The sequence below is a fragment of the Ips typographus genome, linkage group LG5 (assembly GCF_016097725.1).
Source record: "Ips typographus isolate SLU linkage group LG5, UJ_Ityp_2.0, whole genome shotgun sequence".
In the NCBI taxonomy this organism is placed as follows: domain Eukaryota; kingdom Metazoa; phylum Arthropoda; class Insecta; order Coleoptera; family Curculionidae; genus Ips; species Ips typographus.
In genome coordinates this window covers 10938315-10963746 of record NC_138426.1, presented here as the reverse complement: position 1 = coordinate 10963746, position 25432 = coordinate 10938315, and the positions used below count along the sequence as shown (strand labels likewise).

The 25432-nt window shown below is 32.7% G+C and overlaps 1 protein-coding gene across 4 annotated transcripts in view; it reads left to right on the top strand.

Moving 5' to 3' along the window:
- Window positions 1-25432, top strand: part of LOC145729248 (G-protein coupled receptor dmsr-1-like) — a 115285-nt gene that overhangs the window by 89268 nt on the left and 585 nt on the right. For 3 of the 4 annotated variants that reach the window (XM_081979931.1, XM_081979927.1, XM_081979929.1), the window contains 2 exons: window positions 12216-12773; window positions 17818-18504. In XM_081979931.1, the coding sequence (XP_081836057.1) occupies window positions 12253-12773; window positions 17818-18504 (1208 nt within the window). In that variant the 5' untranslated portion in view covers window positions 12216-12252. Of the gene's footprint in view, window positions 1-12215; window positions 12774-17817; window positions 18505-22142; window positions 22284-25432 lie in introns of those variants that run through there. The other variant, XM_081979928.1, reaches the window with a different exon arrangement.

The following is a 25432-nucleotide window of genomic DNA, read 5'->3' as shown; positions in this document are numbered from 1 at the left end:
GATTCTAACGTATTTCAAGTGTGAACATTGGGATTCCAGGAAACCGAAAGGGACTGACCATTTTTATCCTATAATCCTGTGGGTTACAGCATTTACACTTGAGGAAAACTTCCAGAATAATCTACAATTTAATAATACATTTGTGGCATTATTACCCATAAACACTACTTTTTCCTAGATTTTCTAATAAAGACGCCAAAGAAGATTACACGCAATAGGCTTTCTGATAATTGAAATTAATAGCCTTGTTTTCTTTAAGGAGAAACGTTTAACTATTTATTCGTTCAGGATGTTGTAAGTTTATTTACGAAACCATTATAGAAGAAAGAGAATAATTAGAGCTTGGCGTTAATTTTTACGAAAAAAACAACGAAGCTTCCAATTAGTCAAAATTAGCTTTTACAATTATTTTTGTTCCTTTTTTCTAACCAGTTTTAACCCAACTCACGTGGCCAGTTGACACTTTTCGAAAGTTAATTAACCTAACTCAAGTAATTGATTTAAATGTTAAATTTTGTGCATTTTTTTTTAAGTTATCATTACTCATTACAATTCAATAATTACTTTCAAGTAATTGAATTACTTTTTAAAAATCATAATAATTGTAATTGGTTTGTCGTTTTACTAAATAAAAGTAGTTGGAAATGGTAATTGATGTTACAGTTTTTTCAGTAGTTGAACTGCTTTAAAGTAGTGTATAGATTTCGCTTTTGCGAAAAGAGGATGAAAAATACTACAAAATGAGCTAAAACTGGCCTCTCTAGCTCTTCATGTTACCGAGATATCGAATTTCAAAAAGTAGTCAAAAAAGACCCCTAATACTACTACCTTATTCTTTTAAAATTTTAAATTGCATTTTTTCTACTTATTTCACCTAATTTAAGGTCCTTTGGTATAAATATATCCTTTGCTGTGCATTGGAATCGTCCTGGAGCAAAATAAAAATTGTCAAAATTGCACTTTTTGTAAAAATAGCATATTTTTTGACCCACGTTGCTTTGACCCTAAATTACTCCCTTACTTGACAAGCTACGTCAAAATGTCATAGAAAACAAAAGATAGAGCAGATTTAAAGCTTTCTAAAAATATCCTCACATTGGTTGATTGATAACTTCGTTTGGACGCTAGTGGGCGTTAAAATTCTTTCACCATAAAATCACATATTTTGTGACACTCGTTGCTTTGACCCTAAATTACTCCTTTACTTGACAAGCTACGTCAAAATGTCACAGAAAACAAAAGATAGATCAGATTTCAAGGTTTCCAAAAATATCCCCACATGAGTTGATTGATAACACCGTTTGACCGCTAGAGGGCGTCAAATTTCCGTTACCATAACATGACATATTATATTGTAAATATTTTTTAGTCAGATTTCATGTATCTCTTAATTCGGCCGAGTTCCTGGGAAACAAATGGTTAAAATTTTAAATCTTAAATCTAACTCTGTTAGTTTTTGAGATATCAAAAAAACGACTGCACCAGCGTCTATTCCGGGAAATTTTAACATAAAATGACACCGAGACCTCAACTGTGACTTGACAAATAAAAAAGTTGTATTTTTTGACGGTTCCAGGCCGCCATTTTGAATTTTCTGTCAAAATATTGACTTGCACCTCATTTTAAAGGAAATTTTACGTAGTTTCAAGAAATGATAGACAAATTGGCCTTACTGTACCAACTCTTGTTTGGTACAGTCAGGGAGAAAAGTGCTTTTAAGGTTATTGGATAGAAAATTTATGATGATTATTCCAAAAATGTACTTAAAGCTTTTATTTTCTCACTCCAAGTGGGTTTGACAAGCAATTGTATTGTTACTTAAACTGTGCTCAAAAGTTGCAAAAATCATTGTTTAGAAAAGTTTCCTTGCATTATTCGATACAAAACGTGTTTCTGAGATTTATGAAAGTTTTGACAGTGGTCACGTGACTGTCTAGCCAAATTATCTTTCAAAAACCACGTGATATCTGTCACTAATGTCAAGATTTGTCTAGAATTTCTGAAAATCTCTAGAAAATCTGTCCAGACGTGTTTCTGATATTTATGACAGATATTTTGACGATTATTGGTAACTTACTAGTAAATTACAAATTTTTAAATAATAAAATCTTAAAAAACATGAGATAATAAGGAAAAGTGATAAAAAGTTTTACTGTCTGGCTGGAATTTTGATTTATGTGGGAAATTCATCACTGTTTTTGTTTTTGTTCATCGCAGCTACAAATCGAGACAGAAAAAGTTTTAAAATATTAAAAAAATATCAGTGATTTTTCTTTAGAGTTTTGACACAAAATACAGTTGAATTGTCTGCGATATCTTTCTTAATTCCACAGTATACTCAAACCCAGAAAAAAAACCACAAAACCCTTATTTTTAAACCTTAATCGCATCGACTAATGCGCTAACAAAGACGTAAAAACACCCCAAATTAACTCCCCTATGGGAGTAATCTCACGTTCTTAAGAGCCAGGACGCAGTCAAGATAAACTATGGATTTTTCTTAACTAAAACTAAAAAAAAAAACTCCATTTTCACTGCAACATTTTACGGAAAGTTAAAATAAACAGCGGAAACGTGACTCAAACTGCTTATAATCCTGCTCTAAATTAGACTAATTAAATTTCGAGTTTGAGCAATAAAATTATCTTTCCTATGGTTGAATAAACCTTTATTACGACACTAGTCTTTGGGACATTCGCTTTAAGCTAAGGTACTTTAAAAAGCAAACATTGTATAAATGGGGATTTTGTCGAAACTTGTTCTAAGTTCTTTGCAAACACCACTAATGGCTGTCATATCCTATAAAGTTACATCTAGTCAGTTCTATTGCTTTTTAAGTGGGTTTTAGCACGGTAAATAAGCATCCAATTTAACAAGATATTGTTTAGTGTTAATTGATTTTTGGATCCAATTAAGAATTCCAATCGAACAGCTTAACAAAGGATATTGTTTCTTATAGAAGGTTAATTCCTGGATTAAAATGCTTTCATTGTTTCGAACAAAATTGCTTCTCTATTAAAAGCGTATCTAGTTGAACTGGAAATTTCCTAACGGTTTCCATAAAGACGTGCTTTTAAATCCGTAACTATTTCATTACATACAGGTGAGGTAAAATATTGACATTGCGCCTGGGAAAAGGATAAATTGAATATTGCACCTGACGCGGGATTTCTTTGAGATTTTCCCTTAAAATATGAGCCAATTTGTAGTAAAAAGTATTGAAATTTACTTTAACCTAGTATATGTAAAGTGGTTCTGGTTTTGACGTTATTATTCGTTTGCGATACCACATCTGCTGAGTTATTTGAAAATGTTAATTTTGATTGAATATTCTTAATATTCAAACTCAAATTCGGTAATACACCACTTTAGTAGAGTAAGTTATTTTCTAACTAAGAAAACATTAACTCTATTATTACTACAATTTATGTACAATCTTTTCAGATATAAGAAGATTGTGAGGATTACAATCAAATGTCTTTAGTAAAGTCATGAAAGGCCTTCAAGACAAATTTCATGTGACAGTAAGATTCTCTGGAAATACTATTTCACAAGATTGCTCACTTACTCTTAGTAAATTGTATACAAGGTGGGTAAATTATCAGTAAAGTAAATATTTTACTTTACCAGGAAAATTTGAGCAGTAATTTTCCAGTAACATTGTTACAGCTTTTCTACCTGACTGTGCCATATTTTGTAATGCTTTTTCAGGTTATTGGACGTGAAATTTAATGATAATTTCAAAAATGTGCTTAAAACAGTCACTTTCTCACTCTAAGTGAGTTTTACAAGCGATTTTGTCCTTTGAAACGGTGTTTCTAGCAGTACAAATTTTGACACCGCTTTTCTCCCTGACTGTACCAAATTTTGTATTGTTTTTTTAGGTTATTGGATGGAAAATTTAATGTGGATTGCCAAAATGTGCTTAAAACCCTCACTTTCTTACTACAAGTTGGTTTTACCGGCGATTTTGTCTCTGACTGTCTTTTCAATTTGTGTTTCTGGCAGTTCAAAATTTGACACCGATTTTCTCCCTGACTGTACCAAATTTTGTAGTGTTTTTTAAGGTTATTGGATAGTAAATTTAATGTGGATTCCTAAAATGTGCTGAAAACACTAATTTATTACTCCAATTGGGTTTTACACGGGATTTTGTCTCTGACTGTCCTTTTAAATTGTGTTTCTGGCGGTTCAAACTTTGACACCGCTTTTTTCCCTGACTGTACCAAATCTTGTACTGTTTTTTTAGGTTATAGGAGATAAAATTTAATAAACATTCCTAAAATGTGCTTAAAACACTCAATTTCTTACTCCAAGTGGGTTTTACAGGCGATTTTGTCTCTGGCTGTACTTTCAAACTGTGTTTCTGGCAGTTCAAAATTTGACACCGCTTTTCTCCCTTACTGTACCAAATCTTGTACTATTTTTTTAGGTTATTGGATTGAAAATTTAATAAGGATTCCTAAAATTTGCTTAAAACACTCACTTTCTTACTCCAAGTGGGTTTTACAGGCGATTTTGTCTCTGGCTGTACTTTCAAACTGTGTTTCTGGCAGTTCAAACTTTGACACCGCTTTTCTCCCTTACTGTACCAAATCTTGTACTATTTTTTTAGGTTATTGGATTGAAAATTTAATAAGGATTCCTAAAATGTGCTTAAAACACTCACTTTCTTACTCCAATTGGTTTTACAGTCGATTTTGTCTCTGGCTGTACTTTCAAACTGTGTTTCTGGCAGTTCAAACTTTGACACCGCTTTTCTCCCGGACTGTACCAAATTTTGTAGTGTTTTTTAGGTTATTGGATAGTAAATTTAATGTGGATTCCAGAAATGAGCTTAAAACACTCAATTTCTTACTATAAGTGGGTTTTAGAGGCGATTTTGTCTCTGACTGTACTTTCAAACTGTGTTTCTGGCAGTTCAAAATTTGACACCGCTTTTCTCCCTTACTGTACCAAATCTTGTACTATTTTTTTAGGTTATTGGATTGGAAATTTAATAAGGATTCCTAAAATGTGCTTAAAACACTCACTTTCTTACTCCAAGTGGGTTTTACAGGCGATTTTGTCTCTGGCTGTACTTTCAAACTGTGTTTCTGGCAGTTCAAACTTTGACACCGCTTTTCTCCCGGACTGTACCAAATTTTGTAGTGTTTTTTAGGTTATTGGATAGTAAATTTAATGTGGATTCCAGAAATGAGCTTAAAACACTCAATTTCTTACTATAAGTGGGTTTTAGAGGCGATTTTGTCTCTGACTGTACTTTCAAACTGTGTTTCTGGCAGTTCAAAATTTAACACCGCTTTTCTCCCTTACTGTACCAAATCTTGTACTATTTTTTTAGGTTATTGGATTGAAAATTTAATAAGGATTCCTAAAATGTGCTTAAAACACTCACTTTCTTACTCCAAGTGGGTTTTACAGGCGATTTTGTCTCTGACTGTCCTTTCAAACTGTGTTTTTGGCAGTTCAAACGTTGACACCGCTTTTCTCCCTGACTGTACCAAATTTTGTAGTGTTTTTTAGGTTAATGGATAGTAAATTTAATGAGGATTCCTAAAATGTGCTTAAAACACTCAATTTCTTACTCCAAGTGGGTTTTACAGTCGATTTTGTCTCTGGCTGTACTTTCAAACTGTGTTTCTGGCAGTTCAAAATTTGACACAGCTTTTCTCCTAGACTGTACCAAATCTTGTATGGTTTTTTAGGTTGTCGGATAAAAAGTTTAATGGCAATTTCAAAAATGTGCTTCAAACACTCGATTTCTTACTCAAAGTGGGTCTTATAGGAGATTTTGTCTCTAACTGTCCTATCAAACTGTGTTTCTATCAGTTCAAATTTTATCTACCAAATCTTGTAGGGTTTTCTTTAAGTTGCGTTAATGTGATCAAAACATCGTCATCTTCTCACTTCAAATCAGGTTTGGCTACATTGCTCATCTATGACGTTATAATCGTCTATGACGTGCACGCATAGTCATTCTCGACTGACAAAATTTTGACAATACTTTGGTGTTACTCAGGTGTCTTGTGGGGCATTTTAAACGATATTTGTTACTAAATTTTGTTGTTTCCTTCAAAAACTTTTTCACTTTTTTTGACATTTGAGTAATTTTTAGAGTAAAATTTTACTAACATAAGTAAATTTGAGAAAGAAAAATGTTTGTTGGGTTATGTTTTGTTTCTGATACTACTCCCCTTAAGCAACAGGATGCATATCTGTTAAAAGTTTAAAATGTTGTTACCAAATCTTTTTCTTCTCCGAAATAAACATATGAGGCAAGTATATTATTAAACTTCCCAGAAAAATATCGAATATACATCTCCCACATAAATTGAATACAACACAAATATTCATTTCAAATTGAAATTCCCCGAACAGGTAAACGAGTCCTTTTATTAAAGGGCACGTGTACGAATTTCCTCGAAAAAGTCGTAGTTCTTGGATCCCTATAATCGTATAATACCTACTGCATGCAAAGGTACACCTTAGCATCACTTAATATCCAGAGCCCATCTTCCACTACTTATTACGATTCAACCTGAGGCTTTGCCTGTTTTAAATTGTTAGCACACAATACTGATTAACAATTTGACTTTTATTAGATCGTTTAAGATTCATGAACCGGAGCTTTTGCCACACGTCCGCGACGGGTATTGAAATCACGGATTTGGTTGGATTTAAATTCGTTTCAGTATTTTATCCTCGTGGAAGAAAAAATGTTTTAAACGGTTTCTTAATAACGAGGAATTTTTCCATTGGGAAATTTTACTCCACGTTATTAATGCCCGCGGTTTCTGAACATTAAAATCTATCGGTTCAATAGTTATCTTACTCCCATATATCTTACTCCCACTAATTATTAAAAAAAGGGACGAAAAAAAAAATAACAAAATAAATATAAAAAAATATATTAGACATCACAGATAGCCCAGGCAATGAAAAGGTAAAGAGGGAAATGCTTGGAACACAATTTTTTACTTCATAACTTTGTTGGACTAGGAGGTCAACATATCAAAAATCCCCAACTGGCCATAGGGATGTAGAGCATGAAAATCTTTCCAATAATGTATATTTCTTTACTGCTTTATCTATTGTCTCCTTCAAATGTTAAAGCAGTTTCAGTGTTGAGCGTAAAATCTGAAGCTTTGAGTCAACTGTCGTCGTTCGGTTAATTTCTTGCTTTCTTGAGGGGAGAAGGACTTTGATCTTCGTCTTCGTTTTCATCTTTTGTTTCACTATCGTCTTCTCCATCGGATCCCTGTAAAGAAACGGTCACAGGATCTTCCTGATCCTCTTCATCTTCGGAGTCAACTTGAGGGACCTCATTCAGGCAGTTTCCCTCTCACTGTGCACGAGGACCAGGCAGTTGTTCTCAATCTTCCACCCATACATCTGAGGAGGCAGGTCACTTCCTAGCCACAGCTGAATTTGATGGAATGTTCTGAGGGAATGCTGATTTACTGCTCCTTCGGTGGGAGGAAAACAAGAGATATCAGGTTTGATGGTGGCCACCGATTTCAAGAATGACTTGTACCTTGAAAAATTGTCTGGATATGAAATACGCAGCTGGAAACTGTAGCAGCAAATGCAGGCAATTTCTTATCTGATATAGAAAATATATTAGAACTAGAAACCTAAACCTAGAAAAGCAGGAAATTCCAACTTAAAAGCGTCCAACTGATAGGATGAGAATCAAACTAGAATAGAATGATATAACTGAGCCATTTTTGTCAAATTAATGATTGTAATAGAAAAAGTACAATAAATATGCATTAGAATGTTCCAATGTAATACAAAACGAGTGTAATAGACCTGATTTACGATTAATTGCAGCATTTATTTTACGTTCAATCAATATCAATTAAATAAAATATATTTTCTAGAGTTAATGAGCTTGCATTTGAATTTGGACACACTCATTCTGGCCTAATTTGTATTAGAGCACGAGTTTAATTGGGTTATTAGATATTTAGTGGGAAATTTTTATGAATTTTTTTAATGCTTATTTTTTAAGCAAAAATTTTCAGAAAAAAACAGTTTTTTTTGGTGTTTGTTGTGGTAATGTATTTTGCCACTTTCTGGAGTTTTTGATTGTGACGTCAACGGCATAAACCAAACAGAAATATCGCTTTTATTAAGGTAGTAATTTAATTAATGATTAAAACAGTCACGTGACTTTGATAAACACAATTTTAAACGTGAAAATGTTGTGAAACGTCAACTTCTTAAAGTGTCAAAGTTTGAATTCAGTAAAACAGTCAGGTGACACTGAATAAATACAATTTTGAATGTGAAAATGTCGCAAAACGTCAAATTAAAAAAATGTTTCAAAAATAGTCAAAACAGTCACGTGACCCTAATAAATACAGCTTTGAACTTGAAAATTATCTGGGACGTCAAATTAAAGCTGTCAAAGTTCAAATTGAAAAAAACTGAATTTTAAAATTATTAAAGCAGTAACGTGACTCTGATAAATCCAATTTTGAATGTGAAAATGTCGCAAAACTTCAAATTTAAGGTGTCAGAGTAAAAATTGTTTCAGAAATAGTCAAAACAGTCACGTGACCCTAATAAATACAGTTTTGAACTTGAAAATTAACTGAGACGTCAAATTGAAGCTGTCAAAGTTTAAATTGAAAAAAATTGGGTTTTAAAATTATTAAAGCAGTCACGTGACCCTGATAAGTCCAATTTTGAATGTGAAAATGTCACAAAACTTCAAATTTAAGGTGTCAGAGTAAAAATTGTTTCAGAAATAGTCAAAACAGTCACGTGACCCTAATAAATACAGTTTTGAACTTGAAAATTAACTGGAACGTCAAATTGAAGCTGTCAAAGTTTAAATTAAAAAAAATTGGGTTTTAAAATTATTAAAGCAGTCACCATTATTAAGAATGGGTCCACAGGAATCTTTTCGTCGTTGATTTGAACCGATGAGTTCACTGTTGAAGGAGGAAGATCTTTTTGAGTCAGTTTGATGTTAGAAAATGTTGAATTGACTATTTTAGCCATTGCTTGCTTACCAACAAACCCTACAGCCAGCATTCAGCTTTTCGGTGCATGGTTAAAGAGTTCAATAAGAGCGATAATGTGAAGAAAAAAATTTTCAAAATTACACACTTTCACGAGGGGATATCTCGAAAACTTTAAAAAATATTAAAAAACTTGACGGAATAAAACTTGTAGCAAATTTAAGCAGCTTTCATTTTGTTTAGAGAGGTCTTGTCAGAAGGACACATAGTTTCCGAGATATAAGCAAAAAACCGAAAAATGAGATTTTCATTTCAAAATTTCAAAACTCTCTTTGGCTTTGTTAAAGAGTAATTGTTTGAAATGCAGCCTCTGACGTTTTCTCAATTTTCCGGAAAACGGAGAAAGATAGTTTAACCGACTCTGTAGCTCTTACAGTTACCGAGATCTCAATACATGTAGAACCAATTTGGAACACCCTGTAAACAGGGTGTGACAAATTATATTATTAGCAACTTTTTATTATAATTTTAATTATAAAGCAAATTATAAGCAACTTTTTATTATAATTTTAATTCCATCATACACCGCTTTTATACAAAGTGTCCTAAGTTGCTAAGAAGACCATTTTACTGTAATGTAACCATTCTTTTTTGGAATTTGAACAGAAAATACATGAAAACACTTATTTTAGAAGTCTGCTGCTCCATTTTGTTAAAAAGACTTTGGATTTTCCCAGTTTGCAGGAAAAATAAATAAAGTGTCAATAATTAGGGTAGAAAATGGTTAAAAGTACTCTGGCATCTGACATTTTATTTATTTACATTAATATACACAAAATATTGCAGTATATCAAGCTTTCTACAAATAAAAACCAAACTTTTATACAATTATATGGACTACTTTACCACCTGGATAATTTCATCCAATTTTAACGCTCCGTTACTATAATGACGTTATTAATGATCGTGCCAACAAATTGAATTAAACATTAATTTTTTAATTAAAACAAAACAGCTGCTTTTTCATTATATTTACCTTGTTGGAAAACAAAATGGCTAGATTACGTCAAAAACTTCCTAAAAGCCTTTTATCTATACCTAACCGGCCTATCAAAGTTTTAATCCCTTTTAAGTTTAAATCACAGCAAAATTCAATTTAAAATTATACTCTAAATAAAATGGTAACACCCTACGTGACTTTATCACGTAAAACTATGTTTACTTCAAGAAAATATGATTTAGATTTATGAACAGAAGTGAATTTGCATGTGAAATGGGTGTTCGCTGCATTTCAGAATTTGCATTGTTAAACATACAGAGAAAATGCAGAAACGTGTCTTAAATAATACACAGGGTGCACCAGTTGAAACAAAAAAGTATAAATGTCTGATTCATTTTTTTAACACAACTTTTTTAACCAAAGGGGGCCGTCAGGAGTCGATAAACTAACTTGACTTTCTAATTTGCCACACCCTGTATACATTTCACAAGATCAGAACTAGTGACTGATATGGCAGGAAATAGGATTAAAAGAGCATTATTTTGAGTGGTTTGCGCACCCTGTAAGTCAAAAAATTGCGGAGTTATTCAATTTTGATTGTTTAACTGTCTGTTTCGAAAATTTTGGTCAAAATAGTGTGTAACTGGTTTATGTCGAATATCTAGAAAACGATTAAAATTACGAAAGTTTTGCATGAGAACAAAATTGATCAGAAATAACTGTAGAATCTGATTATGTAACTTTAAAAACGCTCCAAAGCCCCTAAGGGCCGCCAGGGGTCGACAAACAAACGCGACCCTGTAATTTTCCACACCCTGTATGTATATAACAGGAACTGATCGAGTGGCTGGTATAGTAGGAAAGAGGACTGAACGAGCTTTAGTTTAAGTGGTTTACGCACCCTGTAAGTCAAAAAATGGCGGAGTTATTCAATTTTTAAAATTTAAGTGTCCGTTTCGAAAATTTTGGTCAAAATACCGTGTAACTGGGTTATGTCGAATATCTAGAAAACTATTAAAATTACGAAAGTTTTGCATGAGAACAAAATTGATCAGAAATAACCGTAGAATCTGATTATGTGACTTTAAAAACGCTCCAAAGCCCCTAAGGGTCGCCAGGGGTCGACAAACAAACGCGTCCCTGTAATTTTCCACACCCTGTATGTATATAACAGGAACTGTTCACAAAACACGGTCACGTGATCCACAAGGCTTATGACCTCAAATCTTGCAAATTTCTTAAAAAACTATTTTTTCAAATGACTATTTTCGTAAGGGTCAAATTTGCCTGAAACACCGCCACTATTCTAATGAGTTTTGCGTTATGCTGGCCACTTAGTGCAAGCGAAAATAGACCTTACTGATTTTATTCTACAGTTTGGCTACGGCCCTAGATTTGACAATCACTGTGCAATGTTTGTGCCAAATATCAGGGTAGTACTTGCCCAATTTAAAAAAAAATACTTCAAAGAAAATAGAGTGGTTAGAGTCAAAAAAACATTTAGTTAGATTTGGAGCCCTCTGGCGGGCAAACGAAGCAACCAATCAACACAAGCGGTCATATTTTTGGAAAGCCCATTTTATTTTCTATCTATTGACATATTAAACTCTATACAAAGTGTTGCAAATATTGAACAAAAAATCAAACAAAGTTAAGAGAGTAAGGAGTGTCAAAAAAACATTTAGTTAGTTTTGGAGCTCTCTGACGGCCAAACGAAGCAACCAATCAACACAGACGACCATATTTTTGGAAAGCCCATTTTATTTTCTATCTATTGACATATTAAACTCTGTACAAAGTGTTGCAAATATTGAACAGAAAATCAAACAAAGTTATAAGAATAAGGAGTGTCAAAAAAACATTTAGTTAGTTTTGGAGCCCTCTAGCGGCCAAACGAAGCAACCAATCAACACAAGCGGTCATATTTTTGGAAAGCCCATTTTATTTTCTATTTATTGACATATTAAACTCTATACAAAGTGTTGCAAATATTGAACAGAAAATCAAACAAAGTTATAAGAATAAGGAGTGTCAAAAAAACATTTAGTTAGTTTTGGAGCCCTCTAGCGGCCAAACGAAGCAACCAATCAACACAGGCGGCCATATTTTTGGAAAGCCCATTTTATTTTCTATCTATTGACATATTAAACTCTGTACAAAGTGTTGCAAATATTGAACAGAAAAACAAACAACATGTTTACCCATTGAAAAAAATACGTTTAATCAATTTTTGATTTCAGGTTGTGTTGGGTGCCAAACAATGAGGCTAAAAACACAATGTCATTTTATATGGAGAACCATACAGTAATTTGGCATCTAGTCAAAAAATTGGTACTGTCACGCAGTGGTAACGTATCGGACGAGTACATCAACAAAATCGTGGATCGCACCAAAACTAACCTAAAAATGAACGAGACCGTGAACAAATCTGACGAGTGCGGAGGCCAGTTGAAGGATGTGGTCACCCTGTATGCGGACGAGTACCATCCGTACTGCGCCATTCTGGTGTGCGTACTGGGCATTGTTGCCAATTGTTTCAACGTCATGGTGTTGACGCGAAAAGATATGGCAGCGGCGCCAATTAATCGAATTTTGACAGCTTTAGCATTGGCAGATATGCTGTTAATGTTTGAATACATTCCATTTTCCGTGTACTACATGTACGATTCGAAGGAGAAAGTATTGCCGTACTATGGAGCTGTGTTTATACTGTTGCACATGCACGTCACGCAGATTTTGCACACCACTTCAATTTGTTTGACATTGACTTTAGCAATATGGAGATTTTTAGCTATAAGGTAAGTTAGAATAATCTTTCAACGCCCAGTTGTACAATAGTGGTTCAAATCAGCAAATCAGCAATGCATTTCTTAATGAAAGTTCAACTGAACCGGTCTTAGGACTGCGATTGTACAACTGGGCCTAAGAGTGTTTAAATTTGTCCTTATTTGCTATGAAGAATTTATCAAGTTTCGAATAACTAAAAAGTGTTTTGACTTAACGTAACATTATAAAATACGTTGACATTTGACAGTAAAATGGCAAGTAACCCCCAAAATTTGGTTACTTCACAGTATTGCCAACTCAAGCTAAAAAAATCAACACTGTAACTATAGTCTATCCGGCGAACCCTCGGAGTAATAAAAGCGAAATTTAGGAGCCCCGTCCATTAGTATTGGTCTATATCCGGTCCGTTTTACAATATAATATCTTCTTCTCTCTCTAATATAAGGACTTCTCGGGTCTCATGTCTCGATTCACTTTTACGTACCTGTTTTACAGTGTAATGCGGGCTGACCAAAGTTGCCGCCCGAAATTTTTACTCCGTAGGTTCGCCGGATAGACTAAAGTATAAGTGAAAAACAGGATTTTTTAAATTTAACTCATGAAAGAGTTCCAGTGACTTTTAAGTCATTGAGGTGATCTTCCTTGAGAGTGTTTTAGTGAATTAGGTCATTTAAGTGATCTGCCCTACTACTCAACTTAGAGGGCTAAAATTTTTAGTGAGAATATTCTACAGTATTGCCAAGTCACACTAAAAAATTACCAGTCTGGTATAAGTGGAAAACAGGAATTTGTTGAATGTGATTCAGAGTGAGAAAGAGTTGCCTTAAGTTTTACCTAAATGATCTTTTCTCAACCACGCCCTTACTACCTACCTACCTAGGGAGCAGAAGCTTAAAGAGAGGATACTTTACAGTGTTGCCAAGTCAAGCTGAAAAACGAATAGTCTTACTTGTATGAGTGGGCAACAGTGATTTATGAGAAAGTTTTGTGACTTAAATCATTTAAGTAATCTGGCCTTAACCACGCCCCTACTACTCAACTTAGAGAGCTGAAATTTGTAGTGAGGATACTTTACAGTGTTGTCAAGTCACCTTAAAAAAAGAGCAGTTTCACTAGAATGGGTGGAAAAAAGACATTTTTTTGAATGTTACTTATGAAAAAGTCTTAGTGACATTTAAGTGTCAATTACGCTCTTACTACGTAAGAAGGCTAAAATTTTTAGAGACGATATTTTACAATGTTGCCAACTCACCCTAAAGTACAGAAAAGAGGATGAGACAAGTTGTGAAATAACTTGTAGAACTGCTAAAAAAGTCTTTTACTTAAAACAAATTAAAAATTGACTGAAAAATCCACTTGGAGTGATAAAATGACCGTTTTAAGCATACCTTTGAAATCCTCATTAAATTTCCTATCCAATATTCTAAAAAAACACTACAAAATTTGGTACAGTCAAGGAGAAAAATGGTGTCAAAATTACAACTCACAAACACAATTTGAAAGAGCAGTCAGGGACAAAATCGCCTATAAAACCCACTTGGAGTAAGAAAATTACTGTTTTAAGCACATTTTTGAAATCCTCATTAAATTTCCAATCCAATGCTCTGAAAAAACAGTACAAAACTTAGTACAGTCAAGGAAAAAAGCGCTATCAAAGTTTCAACTGGGTGAAACACAGTTCTAAAGGACAGTCAGGGACAAAATCACCGATAAAACCTACTTGGAGTGAGAAAATTACTGTTTTAAGCACATTTTTAGAATCCTCATTAAATTTGCTACTCGATAAGCTGAAAAAACGCTACAAAATTTGATACAGTCAAGGAGAAAAGTGGTATCAAAATTTGACCTGCCAAAAACACAGTTTAAAAGGACAGTCAGAGAGCAAAAAGCGCTTATAAAACCTACTTGGAGCAAGAAAATGATGGTTCTAAGCACATTTTTAAAATCCTCGTTAAGTTTTCTAATAACCTAAAAATACACTATAAAATTTGGTACAGTCAGGGAGAAAAGCGGTATGAAAGTTTGAATTACCAGAAACACAGTTTGAAAGGACAGTCAGGGACAAAACCGCCTGAAAACCCACTTGGAATGAGAAAATGACTGTTTTAAGCACATTTTTGAAATTTTCATTAAATTTCGTATTCAATAACCTAAAAAAACACTACAAAATTTGTCATAGTCAGGGAGAAAAGCGCTATCAAAATTTGAACTGCCAGGAACACAATTTGAAAAGACAGTCAGGGACAAAACCGCCTGAAAACCTACTTAGAATGAGAAAATGACTGTTTTAAGCACATTTTTGAAATCCTCATTAAATCTCCTACCTAATAACCTGAAAAAACACTACAAAATTAGTTATAGTCAGAGAGAAAAGCGCTATCAAATTTTGAACTGTCAGAAACACAATTTGAAAAGACAGTCAGGGACAAAACCGCCTGAAAACCCACTTGGAATGAGAAAAAGACTGTTTTAAGCACATTTTTGAAATCCTCATTAAATCTCCTACCTAATAACCTGAAAAAACACTACAAAATTTGTCATAGTCAGGGAGAAAAGCGCTATCAAAATTTGAACTGCCAGGAACACAATTTGAAAAGACAGTCAGGGACAAAACCGCCTGAAAACCTACTTAGAATGAGAAAATGACTGTTTTAAGCACATTTTTGAAATCCTCATTAAATCTCCTACCTAATAACCTGAAAAACATTACAAAATTTGTTATAGTCAGGGAGAAAAGCGCTATCAAAGTTTGAACTGCCAGAAACACAATTTGAAAAGACAGTCAGGGACAAAACCGCCTGAAAACCCACATGAAACGAGAAAATGACTGATTTAAGCACATTTTTGAAATTTTCATTAAATTTCGTATTCAATAACCTAAAAAAACACTATAAAATTAGTTATAGTCAGAGAGAAAAGCGCTATCAAATTTTGAACTGTCAGAAACACAATTTGAAAAGACAGTCAGGGACAAAACCGCCTGAAAACCCACTTGGAATGAGAAAAAGACTGTTTTAAGCACATTTTTGAAATCCTCATTAAATCTCCTACCTAATAACCTGAAAAAACACTACAAAATTTGTCATAGTCAGGGAGAAAAGCGCTATCAAAATTTGAACTGCCAGAAACACAATTTGAAAAGACAGTCAGGGACAAAACCGCCTGAAAACCTACTTAGAATGAGAAAATGACTGTTTTAAGCACATTTTTGAAATCCTCATTAAATCTCCTACCTAATAACCTGAAAAACATTACAAAATTTGTTATAGTCAGGGAGAAAAGCGCTATCAAAGTTTGAACTGCCAGAAACACAATTTGAAAAGACAGTCAGGGACAAAACCGCCTGAAAACCCACATGAAACGAGAAAATGACTGATTTAAGCACATTTTTGAAATTTTCATTAAATTTCGTATTCAATAACCTAAAAAAACACTATAAAATTAGTTATAGTCAGAGAGAAAAGCGCTATCAAATTTTGAACTGTCAGAAACACAATTTGAAAAGACAGTCAGGGACAAAACCGCCTGAAAACCCACTTGGAATGAGAAAAAGACTGTTTTAAGCACATTTTTGAAATCCTCATTAAATCTCCTACCTAATAACCTGAAAAAACACTACAAAATTTGTCATAGTCAGGGAGAAAAGCGCTATCAAAATTTGAACTGCCAGAAACACAATTTGAAAAGACAGTCAGGGACAAAACCGCCTGAAAACCTACTTAGAATGAGAAAATGACTGTTTTAAGCACATTTTTGAAATCCTCATTAAATCTCCTACCTAATAACCTGAAAAACATTACAAAATTTGTTATAGTCAGGGAGAAAAGCGCTATCAAAGTTTGAACTGCCAGAAACACAATTTGAAAAGACAGTCAGGGACAAAACCGCCTGAAAACCCACATGAAACGAGAAAATGACTGATTTAAGCACATTTTTGAAATTTTCATTAAATTTCGTATTCAATAACCTAAAAAAACACTATAAAATTAGTTATAGTCAGAGAGAAAAGCGCTATCAAATTTTGAACTGTCAGAAACACAATTTGAAAAGACAGTCAGGGACAAAACCGCCTGAAAACCCACTTGGAATGAGAAAAAGACTGTTTTAAGCACATTTTTGAAATCCTCATTAAATCTCCTACCTAATAACCTGAAAAACATTACAAAATTTGTTATAGTCAGGTAAAAAAACGCTATCAAAGTTTGAACTGCCAGAAACACAGTTTGAAAGGACAGTCAGGAACAAAATCGAGTGAAAACCAACTTGGAATGAGAAAATGACTGTTTTAAGCACATTTTTGAAATCCTCATTAAATCTCCTACCCAATAACCTAAAAAACATTACAAAATTTGTTATAGTCAGGGAGAAAAGCGCTATCAAAGTTTGAACTGCCAGAAACACAATTTGAAAAGACAGTCAGGGACAAAACCGCCTGAAAACCCACTTGGAATGAGAAAAAGACTGTTTTAAGCACATTTTTGAAATCCTCATTAAATCTCCTACCTAATAACCTAAAAAACACTACAAAATTTGTTATAGTCAGGGAGAAAAGCGCTATCAAAGTTCGAACTGCCAGAAACACAATTTGAAAAGACAGTCAGGGACAAAACCGCCTGAAAACCCACTTGGAATGAGAAAAAGACTGTTTTAAGCACATTTTTGAAATCCTCATTAAATCTCCTACCTAATAACCTAAAAAACACTACAAAATTTGTTATAGTCAGGGAGAAAAGCGCTATCAAAGTTTGAACTGTCAGAAACACAATTTGAAAAGACAGTCAGGGACAAAACCGCCTGAAAACCCAATTGGAATGAGAAAAAGACTGTTTTAAGCACATTTTTGAAATCCTCATTAAATCTCCTACCTAATAACCTAAAAAACACTATAAATTTTGGTACAGTCAGTGAGAAGTGTGGTGTCAAAATTTGAACTGCCAGAAAAACATGATTTGTAATTTACTGGTAAAATTTCCTGGTATTTATGGACAACATTTTACAAATCTCTTTCTTTGAGTTACCCCATTACTTTTTGTTGATAAAATCAATTTGTTTCAGGTTCATCGAGAAAAACCACGTTCTTTGCTCACACCACAGATGTACGGTGGCGATTACCAGCTGCTTCATTCTACCCTTATTCCTTTGCATACCTCAATATGCTACCTTTAAGATTGCTTCCAAACAGATCGTGGAAAATGGCGTATTCTACACTTTGTACTGGGTCGAACTGACTGAACTAGTAAACCAACACAAAGCTTTACTAAAAGTCTGCTTCTGGATCTACTCCATATTCCTCAAACTGCTGCCCTGCGTTATACTGATTATAATCAGTGTTTGGCTGATCAGGACCCTGTTTAAAGCCAAAAAGGGCCGACAGGTCCTTAAGGGTTACGACAGTAACTTGTTAACGTCCAACGGAAGCGACAACAAAAGATTGTCCAAGTACGAAAGACGAGCGGACCGAACAACGAAAATGTTGATAGCAATTTTATTTTTGTTCCTACTAACTGAAATGCCACAAGGACTGTTTGGGCTGGTGATTGCCCTTAAGGGAAAAGAACTGTTTTTGACTTGTTACCAGCATTATGGGGAAATAATGGATATGTGCGCCCTGCTTAATGGATCTATTACCTTCATACTGTACTGTTGCATGAATCGCATGTTTCGGATCACTTTCGGTCAACTATTCCGAACTAAAATCTTGAAACGATGGGTGCAACCAACCGCGTCAGACACACCCACGGTGTAAGTATTTTATTAATTTTATTATCTCACTTTAAAAATAGGCAGTAAAATGTCGTAACTCGTGTGGAAAATCCAATAAACGCAGTCTGGAAAATTATTTTTTCGTCGAAAAATTTCCGTGACGCATTTTTCCAAACTCAAATATTTGTACCTACGCAGCAAAAACTCACCCTCTATAAATGAATTCATCCCGTTTCGAATTTGAAACGCTTCAGGCAGTTTGGAAGTAATTTAATAAAGTTCAACTTTGAATATATTTGTGCCATATTACATTTCAAAGTTTTGAAAAAGGACAGACTAGTTATTTTCCTAACAAGTGCGGAAAGTGATACTTTCCCGCAAACACTGACTGAAATTGCTTAAACGAGGGGGGATTTTACAGACAGAAACATCAGTTTTTCTACGAGCGTTTTCAATAATTGAAAATAAATGATACATTAAAATTGATAAATAATATATAAACAATTATTATATGATGAATAACGCCACAAAAATTGACTTCTAATTCATCAAAATTGACTTAAAAGCTTAAAATGTGTCGGTAAAGACAATTTTCATGATTTTCAGAGTAATTTCAAGTCTGCACACTTGAAAATTGACTCGGAGGCTTAAAATTTACCAGTCAGTTTTCACGCTTTTCAGACTAATTTCAGGTGTACAGTTTTGAAAATTGAATTCAAACCCTAAACATTGAGCTTGAAAACTTGAAGATTGTCTTTCAAGGAAGTTTTCATACATTTTAGACTAATTTCAAGTCTCTCGCCACAAAAATTGACTTCTAACTCATCAAAATTGGTTTGAAAGCTTAAAATGTGTCTGTAAAGACAGTTTTCAGGGTTTTCAGATTAATTTCATGTATTTAGTCTTGAAAATTAACTCCAAACCCATGAAAATTGGTTTCAAGGCTAAAAAATCTGCTTTATAAGTCAGTTTTCATGATTTTCAGAGTAATTTCAAGTCTGCACACTTGAAAATTGACTCGGAGGCTTAAAATTTACCTTACCAGTCAGTTTTCATGGTTTTCAGACTAATTTCAGGGGTACAGTTTTGAAAATTGAATTCAAACCTAAGACAATGGGCTTGAAAACTTGAAGATTGTCTTTCAAGTAAGTTTTCATACATTTCAGACTAATTTCAAGTCTCTAGCTTTAAGAATTGACTTCTAACTCGTCAAAATTGACTTGAAAGCTTAAAATGTGTCTGTAAAAACAGTTTTCAGGGATTTCAGATTAATTTCATGTATTTAGTCGTGAAAATTATCTCCAAACCCATGAAAATTGGTTTCAAGGCTAAAAAATCTGCTTTATAAGTCAGTTTTCATGATTTTCAGAGTAATTTCAAGTCTGCACACTTGAAAATTGACTCGGAGGCTTAAAATTTACCTTACCAGTCAGTTTTCATGGTTTTCAGACTAATTTCAGGGGTACAGTTTTGAAAATTGAATTCAAACCTAAGACAATGGGCTTGAAAACTTGAAGATTGTCTTTCAAGTAAGTTTTCATACATTTCAGACTAATTTCAAGTCTCTAGCTTTAAGAATTGACTTCTAACTCGTCAAAATTGACTTGAAAGCTTAAAATGTGTCTGTAAAAACAGTTTTCAGGGATTTCAGATTAATTTCATGTATTTAGTCGTGAAAATTAACTCCAAACCCATGAAAATTGGTTTCAAGGCTAAAAAATCTGCTTTATAAGTCAGTTTTCATGATTTTCAGAGTAATTTCAAGTCTGCACACTTGAAAATTGACTCGGAGGCTTAAAATTTGCCTTACCAGTCAGTTTTCAGACTAATTTAAGGTGTCCAGTTTTGAAAATTGAATTCAAACTCAAGAAAATAGGTTTGAAAGCTTGAAGATTCTTTTACAAGTAAGTTTTCATAAATTTTAGACTAATTTCAAGTCTCTCGCCTTAAGAATTGAATTCTAATTCATCAAAATTGACTTGAAAGCTTAAAATGTGTTTGTAAAGACAGTTTTCAGGGTTTTCAGATTAATTTCACGTATTTAGTTTTGGAAATTAACTCCAAACCCACGAAAATAGGCATCAAGGCTAAAAAATCTGCTTTATAAGTCAGTTTTCATGATTTTCAGAGTAATTTCAAGTCTGCACACTTGAAAATTGACTCGGAGGCTTAAAATTTGCCTTACCAGTCAGTTTTCACGCTTTTCAGACTAATTTAAGGTGTCCAGTTTTGAAAATTGAATTCAAACTCAAGAAAATAGGTTTGAAAGCTTGAAGATTCTCTTTCAAGTAAGTTTTCATAAATTGTAGACTAATTTCAAGTCTCTCGCCACAAAAATTGACTTCTAACTCATCAAAATTGACTTGAAAGCTTAAAATGTGTCTGTAAAGACAGTTTTCAGGGTTTTCAGATTAATTTCATGTATTTAGTCGTGAAAATTAACTCCAAAACTATGAAAAATGGCTTCAAGGCTAAAAATCTGCTTTATTCATCGAGTCATTTTTTATGATTTTCAGACTAATTATTGTCAGTTGTCTAGTGAATTTTGGTTGGTCAAGATGACTGACAATGGTGGTTTTTTTGGTAATCGTTTGATTTGAAAAAAAAATTTAAAGACTTAAAATGGCGGATTTGGTCAGCCATTTTGAACTATTTGTCTGTATAGCTTTATGGAAAAAAATTGAAAAAAAAAGGAAAATTTGAAATCAGAAAATGTCGGACTAATGTTGGCCATTTTGACTTTGGAATTATAAGGAAGGTTTGGAAACACTTAAAATGGCGTTGAACTCTTTCTTCTTTCTTGTAAATGTTACAATGAAAACCATTTACAAAATGGTGGTTAAAAGCAAATTTTACCATTAAACATGAGTGTAACGTAAATCAGATTATTAAGAGCCAATCTAAGGTTCCATTGTCAGTATAAAAGCTAATGCAGATTATTTTATAAAAAAAAGCTTTTAGCCTTCTTTTGGGAATAAAATCCCATTTAACTTCATTACTTTTTACGTGTAACTGTCATGGTACAAGTGTGTAAATACATCACTCAGTATAATTTTTTTTAGATAAATTATTGAAATCAGTTTCCTACTTCAAGTAGTTATTTTCCTAAGTGTTCCCTAGAAAGATTTTTTTTATGATATTGTTATGTAGTAGCTAAGAAAACAATAAAAATGCTTTATAGGGCGATTTGATTGCGTCTATGAACTTTTATTACTTAAAATATTGCTTTTTGAAAACTTTGTATATTACACAATAAGGATATGGTTGGAAGTGGGTTAGAGCAATTTTTTTTCTAAATATCATGGGATATGGCAACTATATTTAGAAACACAATCAAATCACAGACGGACACTTGGGAAATTGAAACTTTCTTTTCATTTTGCATAGAGATTGATTCAACACGAAATGTTTTTAGTGTTAGTTCCAGTTTTGCCCACCACAACCAACTGAAATGGGATAAACTAAAAGTAAGACAGAACATTTCTATTTTGTAGTAATGTCCCACTTATTAGTCGTGTAGTAGTTTGCAGAATGTGATTGCCTATACTTTTAGTTTCTGTCCTTTTTTTTTACTTTGTTTGAAAAAACACTGACAGCCAGCAATTTACCATAAAAATGCATGCAATAGTTTTGATGTGCACCATAAAAAGGTGTGAAATGTTTTTGGTTTGTTTCAGAACAATGGCCAGCACCAAGACCACTATTGTCTAAGCCAAACAGGATGAAGAATGTAAATATGTAAATAGAATAATTTATGATGTGTCAGCTTTCTAGTCATGTTACTTATTCTAGTAACAAATATAAGGTTAGTTTATGTATTTATGGTTTTTTATTAAGTCTCCTGGAATCCTATATCAGTTATAAAATAAATCTACAAAAAACAAAGTGAGATCCAGTGTATTACACAATAACCAATTTATTGGATAAAATTAATTTGTTTATTATTTGCATAGTATTTGTTATTGGTTTTGTAAAAAGCAAATACCTAAAATGATTTAAAATAACACAATCGCCCAGTTAATAAAATTATATTAACTACATATAAAATATCATATTCAAATAAATTGAACTTTGTTTTGTATTAAAATTGATATTTTTACGTTTTTTATTTCTGCATGTTCGAAGCATTTAGGAATAATACAGAAACTTAATTTTTTTTATATTGTTAATAATGGCTATGTATGTAACCATAAAAATAGTAAAATGGGCAAACAAACTAACTATAAATGATATAGCACTTAAAATCTATTCTAATGTGCTGGAATTAGTTAGAATTATGGTTATTTGGTTAGTAATTACGAAAAGTTTAATAGTTACGCAATGAAGGTGTTTTGTCACTTGGTGTAACTACGAAATTTGTTCTTAAAATGTAATAAAAATGAGAAGAAAGTACTTGATTACACAAATATCTACCTCGACGAGGGTTAAGAATTTTCTAATTTACTTAGTTACAATTTTACACTGCACGGTTAAATTTAACTGGACGTTACTGCCGACTACATAAAGAAGTTTATTGATGTGTTAACCATCTGGTTAAACTAACCTCATCCCTGAAAACCATGCCTAATGACTTCTTAACAAAAGAACCAACATTTTGACAATTTCAGGGAAAGTGTTTGTTGTTATTTTCATCAGTTCGTACAACGACAAGAACAATTTATTTTAACTTATGTCAAATTTATTATATTATTTATTGTTGCATCAGTTTACCAAGATAGAGTTTTCTCCAAAAACCAATAAATTTTCCATCATTTCCTTATCGAGTTTTACGATACAACCAGTTGTAAAAACCCTCCATAAAAAAATAAACTAAACCGAAAAATTCGATATCCCTTAACCTATAAAAACCACCTTATTTTTGTTTATATTTACCTTTAGTAAGAAAGTGTATAAGCATCCAATTAGGATTGGTCTTTTCCTCTAATTTAAGGGCTCGTTTAATCCAAACCACTCTAATTTCAAACTTTCAGAGTGACAGTAAAATCGGCTTTAAACTGGAAGCAACAAAAGCAGGCCTCGTAAAAGCGTTTTAGGCCTTAATGGACAGTGCTTTCTCTTTCGTTTATAATCGAATGGTTCAATCCACTGTCTGTCAAAATAAACGATCGTATTTTAGGAGTATTTCTCGAACCAGGTTTAAATATTTGGACTACGGAAAAAAACTGACAGTTCGATGTAATTAATCAATCATTTCCATCTCGAAATTATAGTTTATCAGAAGGTTTTTGGGATTTCCGTTCCCTACAAATACAGATTGAGACCGTTTTCCTATACCAATCTGAGGTAATGTAATGCTTTAAAGCTTATATATACTTATAAATCATTTCAACTAAAAGCTTTTTAGATAAATTTGTTTGCTTTGTTAAATCCACTGTCAATATAATTTTTTTTATTCGGTTTTCCTCTAATATTTCTAATCTGCAATCGACAATAATTCACCCTGTATATTTTTTCATTGACTGATTTAATTAATAAAGCTTCAATCAACATAGAACTGCAGTTAACTATTCAAATCCAATAATTATTATACAATTCTCTAGCAGTTAACACTTGAATAAATACAGCGATGAAGGTCAGGAGTTATTAAATTATTTTTTTTTTAAGTTACCCACTTAATCATTAAAAACATACATTTCCATCAAAAAAATAATAATTGCATATTCGAATTCTTTCTACAGTTTCTACAATGTTGCCAGACTGACATTTTGCTTGTCAATGTTTCTCAAGTGACATTCTTCCAACTCATAAACAAATTTCTGCATTGTTGCCAAATGGACATTTTACATCGTATTTTACTAAAACTGATTCATCTGTGATAAAAAAAATTTATGCAACCAAATTAACATATTTGCAATTTAAACTTTTGCAACTTTGCCAAACTGTCATTTTATTTTACATTTTACTATAAATCTCATTAACTAAAGTCAAAATGTTTTACTAAAGTTGATTATTCAATGACCAAATTTTGTATTGATACCAAATTCACGATATTCCAATTGATAAACAAATTTCCGCAACGTTGCCAAACTGACATTTTACCGAGCACATTACTGAAACTGGTTAACCAAAAAACAAACTTGTCAATGTTTCTAAAGTGACATTTTACCAATTCATAAAAAAAACCTGCAACGTTGTCAAACTGACATTTTGACTGACCAAATTTGTATTGTTACCAAATTCATATTTTTTCTATTCACAAATGCGTTTTGCAACGTTGCCAAACTGACATTTCAATAACCTAAGCAAAGACCAAACTTTTCAATTTTTCTAAAGTGACATTTTACCAATTTCCAAAAAAAATATTGCAACGTTGTCAAACTGACATTTTTTCAAGTGGTTTATAAATTATCTAGATTTGTATAATGTTGCCAAACTGACGTTTTGTCAGTTTATAAAAAAAAGAATCTGCACCGTTGTCAAACTGCCATTTTTCCTCATGTTTTACTAAAACTGATTAGTCAATGACAAAATTTGTATTGTTACCAAAGTCTAATTTTTTCAACTCATAAATGCATTTCTGCAATGTTGTCAAACTGACATTTTTAATAACTTAAGCAAAGACCAAACTTTTCAATGTTTCTAAAGTAACATTTTGCCAATTTATAGAAAAAAAAATTGTAACCTTGTTGTCAGAGTGCGGTAAAGTTACTTGACAACATTGCAGAATTATAATTGCTCGATAAAATGTCAGCTTGGCAATGTTGTTAAAATTTGATTATAAATTGGAAAAATGTCAATGTAATTATATTGAAACTTTTTATGTCCATTTGGCAACAGTGCAGGAATTTGTTGAAAACAAATAGACCGTTATTAATCTTTTATTTAAATTTGTAAAAATAAAATGAGTACGGAAAAGTGCACTTTACCGCAATTTCAAAACTCCTATCCTTCATCGCTCTATTTAAAAAAGTGCTAGTAAAGTGTATAATTATTGGATTTGGTTAATTCACCAATTTTGTACAATGTT